The sequence below is a fragment of the Manis javanica genome, chromosome 10 (genome assembly GCF_040802235.1).
Source record: "Manis javanica isolate MJ-LG chromosome 10, MJ_LKY, whole genome shotgun sequence".
NCBI lineage: Eukaryota > Metazoa > Chordata > Mammalia > Pholidota > Manidae > Manis > Manis javanica.
The window spans coordinates 8,394,493-8,410,380 of record NC_133165.1 but is presented as its reverse complement, the minus strand read 5'-3'; the positions used below and the strand labels follow the sequence as shown (position 1 = coordinate 8,410,380).

The 15,888-nt window shown below is 49.3% G+C and overlaps 1 protein-coding gene across 2 annotated transcripts in view; it reads left to right on the top strand.

The window, feature by feature from the left end:
* TEKT5 (tektin 5) overlaps positions 1 to 15,888 on the top strand; it is a 48,772-nt gene that overhangs the window by 5,622 nt on the left and 27,262 nt on the right. The window contains exons 2-5 of one of the 2 annotated variants that reach the window (XM_017666834.3): positions 1,235 to 1,343; positions 5,322 to 10,158; positions 12,836 to 12,919; positions 13,481 to 13,551. In XM_017666834.3, coding sequence (XP_017522323.3) covers positions 9,583 to 10,158; positions 12,836 to 12,919; positions 13,481 to 13,551 — 731 coding nt within the window. In that variant the 5' untranslated portion in view covers positions 1,235 to 1,343; positions 5,322 to 9,582. The remainder of the gene's footprint in view (positions 1 to 1,234; positions 1,344 to 5,321; positions 10,159 to 12,835; positions 12,920 to 13,480; positions 13,552 to 15,888) is intronic. The other variant, XM_017666835.3, reaches the window with a different exon arrangement.

The following is a 15,888-nucleotide window of genomic DNA, read 5'->3' as shown; positions in this document are numbered from 1 at the left end:
AGATCACTGGTTGCTACGGGTTGGGGAGGGGAGGACAAATTGGTGGAGCATGGGACTTTCAGGACAGTGCCACTAACCTGCATGACCCTGTGATGGTGGATATATAACATTATGCATGCGTCACATCTAGAACTTAGAAAATGAGAATGAACCCTAATGGGTGTACTTCAGTTAATAATAATGCGTCCTTATTGTTTCAAGTATAATGTAGCAAGCCAATGCAAGATGTTAATAAATGGGAAAGGGGCTGGGGGAGGGTGGAGGGACTATATAGGAACTCTCTGAACTTCCTGATAAATTGTACTGTTCAGCTAACTGCGTGAAAAACAAAGCCCATTCTTTTCAAAGCTTGTTTATACTTTTTTTTCATTGTTAGAGCTTGAATCTGCTGAACACACCAGTGTATACACCTCTACAGCGGCATTTCTCAACCGCCTCCACATTCTAATCTCCTGGGGAATTTAATGCCTGGGTCTTCTGTGGGATTAATGGGATTAATACATAAATCAAGTAATATAGAAATCAAATGTACAAATGCATATGACCTGATTGTTTCTCCTACAACTCCTGATGCATGATCAATAACAGAATGAGTAAAGACAAAACAGTTCCTACAACTCGTGACCACCCTCACATGGTTTCAGTGTCCCTGAGGAGCATCACACCCTAGGGCTGGACTCAAGGTCAGATAGTGATTGTGTGTTGATCATGGGTTGAACCCCCTACTCAGAATTCTTTGGATGTTTGGGTTCATTTGCTCTGTAAATATGAGGAGTGCCTTTTCGGCATGACTCTTGCGCTGTTACGCCCTGAGTCCCCTGGCTGGCCCTTTCAGGTCTTTGATGTCTCATCACGTCTCCTCCCTTATCTGTGGTACAGAGGCAGGGAGGGACGGACAGTCTTCCTCCCAAAAGCCAATTTAATCAGAATCTTGTGTGGGGCCTGGACATGTAAATAGGTTCTGAACCCATTTCCCAATGGGGGAATACCCCCATACCAACATTCACCTAAGTTCTGACACTATTTATGTAGAGATTGCATCAGATGCTGTAAGTTAAGGATTCTATCTTACAAAACTGTCCCTTTTCAGATGCCAGTTGCAAGCCCAGGTTGTCACTTGTGCTTCTGACCAGCTGGCTGTAAATCAGAGGTTCCCGTGACCACCTCCCGCTTTAGATTCGACTAATTTGCTAGAATGGCTCACAGAACTCAAAGAACCTTCTTTACTTATTAGGTCACACGATTTTTATAAAAGGATGTAGATGTAATTGAGGAACAACCAGACGGAAGAGACACGTCGGCAAGGCACTGGGAAAGGCCCCAGGGCTCCCAGCCCTCTCCAGGTATGCCACTCCCCAAATCTCCACCTGTTCACCAGCCTAGAAGTCTGCTGAACCTAGTCCTCTTGGGGTTTTATGGAGGCTGCGTTACACAGACATAATTGATTAAATAATCGGCCATTGGTGATTTCCTCTGCCTGGAGATTTGGGTGGCAGAGGGGTGGGGTTGGGTGGTACTGAAAGTTCTGACCCTATAATTACTTGGGTGGTTCCCCTGGCAACCAGCCTGGATCCTTAAGTGAGGTGTGAAAGTGATTCGTTAACATATAGCAAGACACGCCTCTACCGCTTTCATCCCTTAGGAGATTCCAGGGATTTTAGGAGCTCTGTGCGCAGTAATGGGGAAGACCAAATAGGTATTTCATATTATGAATCACAGTATTCCAGCGTGTTTTCAAAATACGTCAGCATTTCTAGTGATGGCACTACAGCGTCCCGGAGTAGGGATGCCTGATGGCAGATTACATGGGTTTTTTTTATAGCTTGTGCTCTGATAACATGGATTTAAATCCTGACTCCATTTCCCAGCTGAATAACATTAGGCAAATCCCTTCCCGTCTCCAGCCTCAGTTTGCTTATCTGTAAAATGGAGATACAAAAGCATTTGCTCCATGAGATTGCTGTGGGCATAAAACACTTTAATTCACGCAAAGCACCAAGCGCAGAACATCCAGAGAACAACAATTCAATACACATTTTTGTTTAAGGGAACTTAGGGTTTGTAGGGGAGAATTGCAGAGATCCTACACCCTTATTCACAGATCAGGGAACAGAGGCCTAGCAGGCAGAGCTGCTCCAAGTCATACAGCGGGCTGGTGGATAAAAAAGACTAGCACCTGGGTCAAACCGATTAAATAATTAGATGCTGATTCAGCAGAGCAGGAGCATTTCAAAACACTGGCAGGGGGAGAAACGACCTATTCGAAGGTGCGGGAGTGCATGCAGTGCCACCTTTCACCAGTAGGTGGTGGTCTCCCCCCATATATGATCAAAGGACAAAACAATTTTAGAGGATTTTCTACCTCTTCCCTTGGACCTGGCAAAAATACCTACCAAAGGGCTGTATCCACCGTAGGCACTTAATATATAATTGCTCCGAAAATTAAGGTTCAGATCTTCATGTATTGGTTAAGAACATGGATTCTTGAATGCCAGGTATCTGCATCCCCATTTACTAGATTTTGCATCGTTTCTTCATGCCTCAGTCTCTTCTGTAAAATGGCAGTGGTAGTATTAACTACCTCAAATGTTTATTGTTGGGAGGATTAAATAAGTTACTATGAGTAAAAGTTTCTTCTAAAGTGCCTGGCACATATGAGCCCTTATAGGTGTTACCAATTAACTTGTTTCTTAAACAGCTTTATTGATGTATAGCTGATAGGTCACAAACTGCCCATATTTCAAGAGTACAGTTGGTAAGTTTTGACTTGAACAGCATGTATCACCCCCTACACCGCCCCCCCCACCACACACAAGACTCCTCATGGCCAAACCTCCCCCTGTCCCCATTCTCATGCAATCACTCATCTGTTTCCTGTCTTTATAGATGTATTTGGATCTTCTGAATTTTATGTAAATGGAATCATACAGTCTCTGCGCCTTTTCACCTGGCTTCTCTCACTTAGCATATTTATCTTAGATTCATCTATGCTGTCGTACGTATGAAGTTCATTTCTTCTAGTTGCCATTGTGTAATTCGCCTGTGGCTGGACATTTGGCTCGCTTCCAGTTTGGTGTGTGACAAATTAAACTGCTAGGAGCATGTGGCACAAATCATCGTAATGACATCTACTTTCGTTTCTCTGGAGTAAATACCTAGGAGTGAAATGCTAGGAAACTGTCAAACTGCCAAAGTGTTTGTACAGCACAAAATAGACGTCTGTTTGTAAGCCACCCAGTCTGTGGGGTTTCGCCATGGCAGCCCAGGCTGACCAAGACCTGCCTTCATTTCATTCTTGTGTATTTTTCATCCCAGACGTTGTAGTTCACCTTTGGAAGTTCAGTTCAGGTGGTTTTATATGTACCTGTATCTGCCTTGTCTCTACTGAACGTATCCAGCCTTTCCTCTGTCTAGCTTCTTGAACACAGAAAATACGTGTTCTTGCCCATTAATTCTACTTTACATGTCACATCTGGTTTGGTTTCAGTGGATTGAGCTCCACTCCTGACAGTGAGTCCCGCTTTGCCGCTGCTTGCAGGCCTGATAATTTTTTACTGGATGCCAGACATTGTGAATTTTGTCTTATCTTGTGCTGACAATGTTTGCATTTTTACAAATGTTCTTGATCTTTTTCTCTGGGACACAGCTAACTGACTGCATATGTTTTTAATCTTGCTCTAATACCCCAGACCCAGAGTGGTATTAAGTCTGGGACGAATTTTGCCCTTTCACTGAATGAAGCAAAACCCTTCTAGGTATTTGCCCTGATGCCCCACACATCATGCACACATCATGAAATTTTCTCCTGTGGTTGGTGGGATAGGGAGCTATTCCCAAGCTCTGGGAGCTCTGGGCAGTGTCCTCTCCAATCCTTTTGTGTGCCCTGCACCCACTTTGCAGGGTTGTTCCCGAACAGGTGTGCACCCGTCGTGCTCAGCTGGATACCGAGGCACCCCTCTATGAACCTCCAGGGCTCGCCCTGGGTAGTCGTCTCCCTCTTTCGTGCTCGGCCCTTCAGACTCTGGCCACGCTGGCGACCCACCCCCCCAGCTCTGTTCTCCTTAACTCAGGAATCCCTGTGCCATGGCCTGAAAACTTTTCCCAGGCCGTGAGCTGGGGTAGTTGTAGTACTGGCCACATTTGTTTCCTATTAAAAGGTGACAGTTTATCATGGCCTGGTGTTCAGTGTCTTGAAAGTCACTGTTTTATATATTCTGAGGATTTTTTAAAAATTATTTCCTGTGGGAGGCTACAGCCAATCCCTATTATCCAATCTTGGCCAAAGTGGAAGTCCTACTAAGCTGTGTGTATGTGTATATATATATATATATATATATATGTGTGTGTGTGTGTGTGTGTGTGTGTGTGTGTGTGTGTGTGTGTGTGTGTGAATTATACATACTGTATACTATACTATATGTACTACATATATACTAAAATAAACATATATGTATCAGCATGGAAGGCTTAATTAGAAAGTAAAAGTCTCCCTCTCTGCCTGCAACCCATCCCACTCCTACCCCTGCCCAAAGCTAATCTCTCTGGCACTGGTTTCTCTGGATCTTTCCAGAAGTGTTTGTGTGTATGCAATTACATGTATGTCTGCTTAAGTGGTATCACACCATATAAACTGTTCTGTATCTTGCTTTCTTCACTTATATCTTACAATTTTTTCATGTCAGCAGATACTGCAGAGAATTCCAGAGGAAGTTGTTCTTTATTTTATTTAGCCATCCTGTATTAAGGGACATTTGGTTAGTTCCACTTTTTTCACCTCTACAATCAGTGTAGCATATATGCATGCTATATGTGTGAATACATGTATCTGCAGGGAGATTCCCAAAGCATGCTGGGTCACTGGACGCCAGTCAGGGCTCATGTTCTAAGCACCGCAGAGATCCTGCCTGAAATTCGAAGTGAAAATAAAAATGCTTTATTGTAAAATTCAATCTTTGTTTTGAATAATACAGACTGACATTGATGCTGAATGGAAAGCAGCTTGCTTCTAGATTTTTCTCTCTCTACCTTTTCTACGTGTGTCTCTATTTTTCTGGTTGTCTGAGCTCTGCTTGGAGCCACCTCCAGCACCTTGGGCTGCCCTGGAGGCACAGGGGAAAGATTCCTGCCCACCCACAGGGGGCGCCCAAGGAATGCTCGCTGAGCTGGGTTGATTTGATCACTGCAGAAAGTTCCCATCATCAGTCACATAAGGTAGTCTCGATGATGCCTTTCTTCTGCAGACTGGTGGGTTTCGTGTTAAATTCCAGGCATTCTACTAAGTACTGTGGATGAGTAAAATCAGACAAGCTCTTTTCTCTCAGAATTTATTTCAGGGCCTCACTACTCCATTTGTGGACTGGGGACCAGCCTCACCTAGGAACTTACAAGAAACGCAGCATCTCCGGCTCTACTCAATCAGAACATGTATTTTAGCACAATCCCCAGGTCGTTTGAGGGCATGCTAACAACATATGAGAAGCACAGATCAAGAGGACTAGGTGGAAGCTCAAGTCTGGGTGAGACGGTATTGTCTTTTGGAACTTAAATGCGTCATAGATAAGGGAGACCTTGGGAACGGTAGGAGATGCTCCCTTGGGCCCCTCAGCTTCTGAGTCTCTTCACATTTTGGACAGTCCACAGCACAGGGCTTTTTTTTGCCTGACTTGCCTGTCACCCAGCATTCTTCTGTCTTCCTCACCGTGGTGGACAGGACAGTCACCCCCCAAAGAGGCCCACGTCCTAACACCTGGAACCTGACTCTGTCACCTTATGTGGCAAATGGGGTTTGCAGGTGTGACTAAGTTAAGGATCTCCAGGTGGGGAGGCTGTTCTGGATTATCTGTGTGATGTGATCAGAAGGGTCCTTGTAAGAGGGAGGCAGGGCAATCAGAGGGGAGAGAAGACATTGCACCGTTGGCTTTGACGATGGAGGAAGGGGCCTCAAGCCAAAGGATGCAGGCAGCCTCCGGAAGATGGAAAGTGCAAGGAACTGGACTCTCCCCCGGAGCCTGCAGAAGGAACAGCCCGCCCACACCTCGATTGAACCCTGAAGACTCTGTTTGGGATTCTGAACTCCCAGACTATGTCTTTGCGTTGTTTGAGGTCACTGACTTGGTGATTTGTGGCAGCAGCCATCGGAAACTCGTACACCCACAACCCTGGATTCTGAATTTACCCCAATCCCTTTTGACTCTCGTAACAATTATACCATTTCTCTAGATGATCAGTACAACTTCGGAAAACCCGGACGTCGAGTCTCCCTTGGCCACTTCCTAGCTAGGCGGCCTGCGTTTGTGAGGTGGGGAGGCAGGGTACTAACGGGTGCCCCGTGGGGCCCTGAGGATGCACAGGGAAGCGCCCCCCACCTCTGCCTCCTCCAGACAGAGCGCTTTCGTGCTCTTCTGTCATGTGCCCCTCTCCTGTGGGAGAGTTTGTTTAAACACAGCCTTCTGCACCAGCGAATGTGTTTGAAAACCACTGCATTTTTGCAACTGTTTATAACAGAATGTTGGGCCGTGGGGAGCGAAACCCGAATTCCCTGAGCTGTTCTTCAGAAGTACATCCAGGCTCTTCACCTGGGTTTCCTGGCCCCATGGGCACAGAGAGGGCATTACCGGAGACTCGCTGTGTGTCCTTGGGCAAAGAGTCACCAATCTGAGCCTCAGATGCCCACCTGTAAAATGAGGGTGCAAATCATGCCCACCTCCCAACATTATCAAAAGGATAAAAAGGAAACGATGTGGCTAAGTGTGGTATGATAGTAATAATGCCAGTCATGACTGAACACCTGCTATGTGCTAAGTACCTTGCTATGGCCGTTTGATGCTCACAACTCCCGTCAGAGGGAGGCACAATTGCCATCGGTTTCCAGGCTGGAACGGGGCAAAGCTGGGATTCCACTTGGGGGAAAGGCCGCCTCTGCCTGGACGGCACAGAGCAGACTTCCTACGTGGCCACAGGAGCCCCTCAACCCAGTTCCTGACCCAGAGACTGATGCTTTCTTCAGCAGGCTGGAGCAGAAGCCGAGGCTAAGACTGTGGGTTCATTTGCATCAGACCTCTCCCCAGCTGTCCACCCCTGACACAGAGTCTTCTCTTCCCAGCAGGAAAAAAGGCATGAGTCATATAGACATATGTGTGAGAGTGTACACGTGTGCATATGTATGTATAATGTATTTGTCAAAACTCTATACTATATGCAAAGCCAAGTAGGACTTTGAGGTCAGTTCTTTTCTTCGAGGAGTCCTGCCTTGCTTAGGAAAATCAGGCCAGAGCCCCACATGGCAGAAAGGCAGATGGGTTCATTTCTCTGGTGAGTTCCCCTGGGGGGGCAGCCAGCTTTCAGTGGGGTTTGTTCAGAGGTCCACAGGAGAGGGAAAACCTTCCAGACAATACATATCCAATAAAAAATCCATGTGCTCCTCTATCTTGTAACTTCTTCCAGAAGTTATGCTCAGACATGCCCCGAAATGTATGCGGAAGGATCGGTTGCATTTAGCATTATGCAGAGGGAGAGGGGTGGGGCTCAAAGGACCACGTGCTACATGACCCCATATATATGGCATTCTGTGGGGACAGAGGGCCCACAGGTGGTTGCTGGGGTGAGAGGTAGGGAGGAGATCACTGAGGGACTTCCAGGGCCATGGACATAGCCCATCTTGGTGATGGTAGTGTACCTGTGTGCCTGTATGTCAGAACTCATGAACCTGAGCTGTGTGCAAATTGCCCCTACGTAAACCGACTTCAAGACCTGCCCAGGGAAGGACTTTTATTGCAGCGATATTTGTAGCAGCAAGACAGGAAGCATCTTAAACACCCAGTCATAGAGAAGAATCAAATAAATAATAGCACCTCCACATCATGGAGAATTACACAGCTGCCAAAAGGAGGAGATAGATGTTTATATACCAAAATGGAATAATCTCCAAGACTTAGGGTATTGTGGAAAATGGTGAGCATGGTATTTATGCAAGAAAAAGGTACAGACTTGTCTAGGCTTGGCTGTGCATAGAGTATATCTGGAAAAATACAAAAATCTGACAATAGTACTTATACCTGGGAAAATGCAAAGTAGCCCTTGGTGAGAAAATTCTAAATCTTTATACCCTTAGATCACTCACATTATTATTTTTACTGTGAACATTTGGTGCTGAAAACAATACGCTGAATCTTTTTTGCTCCATTTCTTGGCTGCCCTTGGTGGGCAGGCACTTCCTGTTGTGTGATGGCCCATCTTCAAGGGTCCCCCAAGGTAAGCGTTTTAGGTGCGAAGCAGGTCCAGAGCCCACGTGATTTCCTTATCCCACTCTGTAACACGAGGTTGCTTTATAGGCGGGCTGTGGAAATATTTTAAATGAGTATATGTGAAGCATCAGGTGTGCAGAAGGTGCCTAAGGTTATTTCTCTCCCTCAGTCCTCTCATGCCCACTCCTTTTTTCAGTCCTGGGTTCCAGCAGCTGGAGAGAAAAGTCCCAGTGACCATCTCCCTTCACCAGCAAGGACCACGTGAGGGTGAAGGTTGTTCTTGTTTCCACTGCAGGAGGGGGCCAGGGCCCCGCAGATCAAGCACCTCTTCTGTTCTGTACCTTGAGATTTTGTTGCCACGCCCTCCAGCCCAGGGTGGGAGGGGTCGTTTCTCGATGGGATGCAGATGTCGGTACAGGGCAGAGGGCTGAATGCGCTCTCCCGTTCTGCCGTGCGCTGGGCTTCATGGCGAGCCAAATAGACACGGTCTCTACCTCAGGAGCTCACGATCCCTACCACCCTCATTAAGGGCAGGTTTATCGAAGGATTATTTATGTAAAATTTACCTCTTTTAGTGGACGGTCCTGTGGGCTTTAACCAATGCACATGGTTGTGTAACTGCCACCAGTCAAGATATCGAGCAATACGGTCACCATGCCCAGATTTCCTCGGCTCCTTCATAGTCTTCCCCCCGCCCCCGGCTCCCGGAACCTCCCCGCATGAGTCATGTGTCCACACGGATCTGCCTTTTCCAGGGTGTCATCTAAATGGAATCACACTGGATTGACCTTTTGAGTTGAGCTGCTTCCGCTCAGCTTGATACGTTTGACATTCATCTGTGTTAAGGGTTCATTCCTTTTAACTGCTGAATAGTATTCCATACTATGGATTTCCCATTCTGGTGCCATCCTGGGGACAAAGAAAAAGAAATCAACTAACTTTGACCAAATCGTCCTGAGCTGATTGAGTTTATTGAAGGGGACTACGTTTTACATTTTCTCCCATGGGCAGAGTTAGGTCTGGAAAAGCAGATCCGACTGCTGTGGAAAAATAAATAAATGCTGTTTCCTGCACCTCCAACTCTGTGGGTTGAAAAACTCACATTCTCTTTTGTGTGTGTGTGTGTGTGTGTGTGTGTGTGTGTGTGTGTGTGTGTGTGTGTTGATTGGGACAGCATGGGCCCAGCTGGCCTGAAAGCGACATTCCACACTCCCCCAGGCTTTGTGACAGCAGTGCCGAGTCATAGAGGTCCTGCCCTAAGAGAAGCTTCTCTCCCGCCCCCAACCCCTGGTGTCTGCCTTTGCGCAGAGTTCTGCCCTAGTGGGGCTGATGAGGAAGGATGGAGTTTCTTGGAACCACTCAGATTGCCAGTTACTGTGGCCCCAAGAAAGCCTGTGACATTGGCACGCTACCCCCCGCCGTGCCGCCTCCCGCAATCCAGGAATGCTACCAGCCCTATTACCTGCCTGGGTACCGCTACCTCACCCCGTGGAGGCCCAGTCTCTTCTACAAGGTCTCCAACACCCAGCCCTGTGTGGATGAGGGAGCCGCATGCCACAGCGCCCTGCGGCCACCCACCGTCCTGCCGGCGCTCCGCTCTGCGCTCTTCTGTCGCTATAGTCCCCACGACTGGGAGCAGTCCAACCAGCTGCAGATTCGCGGGGCCGAGGCCTCGCGGCTGTGGGCCAGCCGGCTGACAGGCGACTCCATGCGGCTCATGCAGGACAAGGATCAGCTGACGCATCAGATGCAGGAGGGGACCTGCCGGAACCTGGGCCAGAGGTTGTCGGACATCGGCTTCTGGAAGTCTGAGCTGAACTACGAGCTGGAAAAGCTTCTGAACGAGAACCGCAGCCTGGAGACAATCAGGAGGCGGCTGGAGTGCGCGGCCGAGGAGGTGAAGTGCCCCCTGCAGGTGAGTGTGGGTGGGGAGTTGCAACTCCATGCACTCCGCTTGCCTGGAGCAAAGATGAAGGGGACAGGCACCTCGCAGGTCAGTTTGAGCCGCATCATCATCCATGATCAGTTTCTGCGGTAAAAAAATCGAATCGTCGTCCATACAGGGCTATCCCAGTCAAGTTCCTGGGTCGGGACTGAATTTCCTTTCCTTGTCGGGATTACATCAAAACTGCAGAAGTTTCATTGAAGGATTATTGCATGCATGTGCATACATGAGTGTGATGGTCTTGAAAAGACACACTTAAAATAACTGCTTAATTTTTCTCTGTAGCCTGTAACACCTCCTAACATACTCTATGATTTACTCATTTAAAAAATTGATTCCTCTCCCTGCCAGAATAGAGGCTCTACGAGGGGAGGGATTTTCGTCTGCTTTGTCGACACTGTGTTCAAGACTGATAACTGCTGTGACTTGCCCGTGTGTCTGGCTGGCCCTTAATGAGCCATGTCTATGCTGATTGGCTTTTGGCCACACCAGCGGTTTGAATGTCTTCCCAGCCTAGCACAGTGTGCGGTTCATAGCAGGCACTCAACACATATTTGTTGAATAAATGCCTGAATGTGGACATTCTGGACGGTTCTTGGTTTCCCAGTCTGCAGTCATATCTTGGATCACTTAGGGGTGCTTTTGGCTGCATATGACAGATACTCGACTAAAGCGGCTCAGCCAAATAGGAATTTTTCTGAAGTGGGAATTCCAGAAAGAACAGCCTCCACCTGATGCCAGAAGGGACCCAGGCTCCTGTCTTTCTGCTCTGCCATTGGTAGCCCGTGGCGTTGGTCCTACTGCTGGCAGAGCTCCTGGTGGCAAGGAACGTTCTGATATTCTCAGTTGAGGCAGTTAGGTGGGAGTAAGGCAGAGGGTAAATGTGCCAGCAGTGTCAAGGAATGTCACTTTTCCAGAAGGACCATCATGCGATTCTACTTGTAGCCCATTTGCCTGGGCTCCCCACTGCCCAGGGCTCTGGGTGAGTGCTTTTCACTGGGTTGTGGAGTGGACAGTCGATAAGGGATCTGGCGTTATCTGCCTCGTGCTTTGGGAGCAGACCTGGGCCAGGATGGTGTTTGATGGCTTCCTGGAGCCAGTGGGGACTCAGACCCTCCTGCCTGGAAGTCGCCAGCAGGTGATTCTGCTCCGTGTCAGGTGCAGGGACTTCTGGAGGAGAGGTCCTGCCTCCAGATCACCCAGGAGACATGGCACTAGTTTCCCCCCACTAGGAGGGGTCCTACTGTTTCCCTATACCCCGAGAATTTCTCCCCAGAGGACAGTGGGCAGGAGACCCAAGGCGGCATCCAGAATCCATTGCTGTCCTCTCCCCTGTCTTCTCGCCCACCAGTCTGTCTGGAAAACCCAGCTCTGCCAGGTCCCGTGGCCTCTGCATGGTGGCCTGGGGATCTGAGACAACATCTCATCATATCCTCTTCTCTCCATCTCCAGGGCCACCACCTCAGCCCAGGCAGCCTCTCCCTGGACAGTGATGACTGCCTCCTTCCTGGCCTCCCCTCCAGCCAATTTTCCAAACAGCACCAGAGGAGCAATTTTAAATATTGAACTGGATCTTTACATACCTGCCCCCTCCATCCCCTGCTAAAATCCTCTGCTGGCTCCTAGTACACCCTAGTTAACTCTAAATTCCTTGTTGCAGCCTCCAGGGCCCACCCACCACTTTCTCTAGCACTAGTGCCTTCCTGTCTGCTGCGCCTCCTACCTCAGGGCCTTTGGACCTGCTGCTCCCTCTTCCTGGTTCATTATTCCCATTCATCTCTGCTGCTTCCCATGATCAGGTCTCCTGCCACCTCCTTAGAGAAGTCCTCCCTCACTTCCTACCCACATAACCCCAACATCTACATCTGTAAGGCTATCAGGGACTAGCCTTATCACAGGCAGAAATGATTGCGCTTCTTTATGTGTTTACTTGTGTTCCCTCCATTAGAACTCCATCCGAGTAGGGATTTATTTAGTTCATTGCCATGTTCCCAGCACCTTGATCGAGCGTGACACACACAAAGGGGTCAGTAAATCCTTATGAAATCAGTGAATCCCTCCTTTCCAAGTTCCCAGATGCATTTGCATCCTGGCACTCGGTCTTGCCCCGTGGTTCCGTCTCCCTCCACTGCTTTCTGTGACATCACGGTCCAGCGGCCCAATCAGTAGGGGCTGCAGTAGGGGCTCCTGCAGTAGGGGCTCCCCTGAGCAGCCTCCTCTCCTGTCCCTGTTCTGCTCTGCCTGTCTCCACGATAGTTACTAGGGCCATGGCTGTGTGGCAGGGTCACCTGGGTGTCACCTGGCCCTGGTCGCCTTCTAAAGCTCTCCTCCCACTTAGAAGTCTCCAAAAAGGGGTTTCACATATATTCATAGGTAATATTTGTTGGCAATATTCTGAGCGCCTTATATTCTTCTAATCAACTTAGCACAGCATGCGTGTGGGATATAGACCAGTATTGCGCCCATCCACAGACACAGCCTCCCGTGGCCCCTGATGAGGGCGAAGGGGTGGAGCCCACCCAAATGCGCAGTGATGAGGCCACAGGAAGTGTCTGGGGTCCCTGGGACAAAGGTAGAGGTGAGTCCTCTCTGCCCAGGGTCTGCATACAGCTGCAGGGGGAACCGGCAATTTCTGTGCTCCCTACAGGTGGCCCTGGAATGCCTGTACCATCGAGAGAAAAGGACCGGGATTGATTTGGTCCATGACAACATGGAGAAAAACCTTATCCGGGTAAGGAGCCTCCTGGGACTGCCTGGTCTCCTGAGGGAGGAGGGAGGGCAAGCTGGTCAGAGAGGTTTCTGAGCTGCCTGTCAGCAGCAGAAAGCATGGCTGGTGTCTAGGCTGCAGTTTCGAAACAGGGAGAAATGAGGTCATCTGACTTCAGTCTTTTCATCACTAAAACCAGCATCATCATCACACCAATCAATAACAGGAACCAAAGCTAGGGTTTATGAGCACCTACTGCATGTCGCACACTATACCACTTAGTATGCATTACTTAATGATAAAATAATCTGTAAATGAGCACTAGGCACATAGTAGGTGCTTTTTTTTTTTAATTTGAAAGTATATAAAAAGAAAAGAAAAGGGCAAAAAATTGGGACTTGCACAATCAACCCTTAGCTGTGTGGCCCTGGGATCATGTGTGTTGAGGCAGGTATTAGGCCCCACGCTGACATTTACCTGGTGGGGCGGAGAGGGGACAGTGAGAGGCAAGGGGTGTAGTGGTCCAACGGGTGCTGTGAGTCTCTAAGGGGCACTGACTGCTCTTTCTGACTCTTTTCATTGCAGGAAGTAGATATGCTAAAATGTTGCCAAGAACAGATGAGAAAATTAGCTCAAAGATTTGAGATCCAGATGCGGTAAGGGCTGCTTTCTCTTCCTTTTCTTGGAGTTTGTTTTGGGTCTCTAGGTTTCTGGGGCCAAGCCAGATGCGTCCCCTGTTTCTAGGTGGTTCTTTTAGCCAGTGGTATACTGGTAGGTGTTTAACAACCAGCTCTCCGGGAATGAAGAAAAATCCTGATTTGTAGCTTTGCCAATTGCAGTGGTGTAAATGCTACCACCCGGGCTGATTTCAGTCTACCGATAGGATGTTACTGAGATGCATACAACTGGTTTTCATGGGCCAGCATGTCAGCAGTGGTTCTCGTTTCTCAGTGAGGGTCTAGGCACAAGAAACTGGCCTCACTGAGGCCCTGCTTATCCTGTGGTGTCCCCGTGGGAGTTCTGAACTCTGGGAAGGGCAGAGAGTAGTGGCATCAGGCATGGAGGTGAGGGTCTGGGACAGCTTCAGAGGGGAGCTGGCGGATGCCTTAAACCAAGTGTCTTCAAAGGGAATAGCTTTTTGTTCTTTGAAGATTGCATAACCAGTATTGCGACAAACTAGGGGGTAATTAAAGGTAGGCCTGAGTTTTAGAGGGCTTGGGACCCATAGCTCAGCCCTTAGTCCCCAGCTCTCCTGGAGGCGGCCCTCCCACCTGGCCCTTGAGCTGGACCCTTCCTTTACCTCTTGCCCCCGCCACCCCTTCCTACAGATGGGGCATGTGGGCAAGTGGGCTGGGGTACGGGGACCAGGCAGCTTGCAAATAGGCTCTGGGGGCTGGGTGCCCTGCTTCCATGGAGGAGAAAGAGCAGTCCCCCACCACACACACACACACAGAGCAGCCCCTCACCTCCACTGAGGCAGTGAGAACTGGGTGCGGGGACAGGAGAGAATCACCCAGGCTGTAGGCAAGGGCGGACATCAGAGGTGGAGGTGTCCAAAATGAGATGCCAAACGGCAGTGGCTGAAGGGACAGTTGAATGTGTGTGAGAGTAGTGCACACTTCTGTTCTGATTTCTGACACTTCTACTTACCACTTGGACTGTGGTTCACCCAAAGTTTGTCTATAAATTAATTCACTTAAAAGGAGACTCATATACTTTTATTTAAACCGGGAAGCTTTAACAAGGGAAATGCTTTGGGCAAGCAGATGTCTTCATTGTATTTTTCTTGCCCTTATGTTTCTGATCATTTATGAATGATTTTCTATTTGTGGTTGCCACAGGGCCATGGCTGGATTCAGTGGTGGGAAGGTGGGAAATGGGACAGTTTGAACAGGTTTGTTTGAATAAAAGCTGAGACTTAAACTTGGGGACTTGGACCCTGGAGGAGATGTTGGAGACAGTCCCACAGCCTGGGAGGCACAGAGTGATTTGGGCTGTCAGAGGGAAGGAAGGACCAATACTGGCCATGGGAGCAGGGACATGGGGGACAGAGAGGGACAGAGATACGCCAGACAGGGGAATCAAGAGGAAAGACAGAGACAAAAAAACAAAGACAGAGACAGACACAGAGAAAGAGGACAAGAGATTCAGGGATAAACTCCAAGCAGCAGTGGTGGCCGAGGACAAGGAGGGAATGGGAGCAGGCAGAGGGGATGCCCCCCTTTGCCAGGGCCCGAGGCCGAGCGACCCTGCTTGGAGGCTGTGTGACCTTATTGGAGGATGTCTGTCATTCTGCCGGGAGGCAGCTCCCTGCCAGGGCACCCTAACCCACCTAGAGCCGGCCAGAGCCTCTGCCGCCGGCCTGCTCAGGTGGCTGCCCCGGCATGAGCAGGCGCTGGGCTGGTGGCTCGTAGTTTTCTGGACGAGGCGTGAGGCTGCGTCTGGGCAGGACCGTGTCCTCGCCTCACCAGGCGACCAGCAAAATAGAAAAGGCTCTTCCTGACTGGGCTGGAGCCAGGTTCAGGCTTTTCTTGGTGAGCTGACAGCCGGCTGAGCCTTGGTGCTGGCTGTGCTTTCTGTTGTGGGCCAAGGAGGGGAGACAGAGGCTGCCCGGCCTTCCCCAGGCTTCATTAGCAAGGCCCAGGAGGCTGGACGAGCTGAGCAGGGTCTCTGAGGGCACAGGCTCCCCGCTAATGCTCTGGCATGTTTCCTTCCACATGCTGGTCTTTCTTCACATTCCAGTTCATTAGGCAGGACCTGGCCCCGTTTCTCCACAGCTCTGCAAATTCAGAAGGCCCCCAGGGCCCCAGGGTGGTTCCTCCCGCCCAGCACGACTCCCTGAGCACACAGTAGTTGGATGCCCACCAACACGAGATAACACATTTCCCTGCTCCTGGCCTGTTCGAAATCCCACATCAGATCCATAGCAGTAAAGGACTGTGGCCAAAACACAAAGACCGAGGAGAGAGACTCATACACACAGAGGCCCGAGA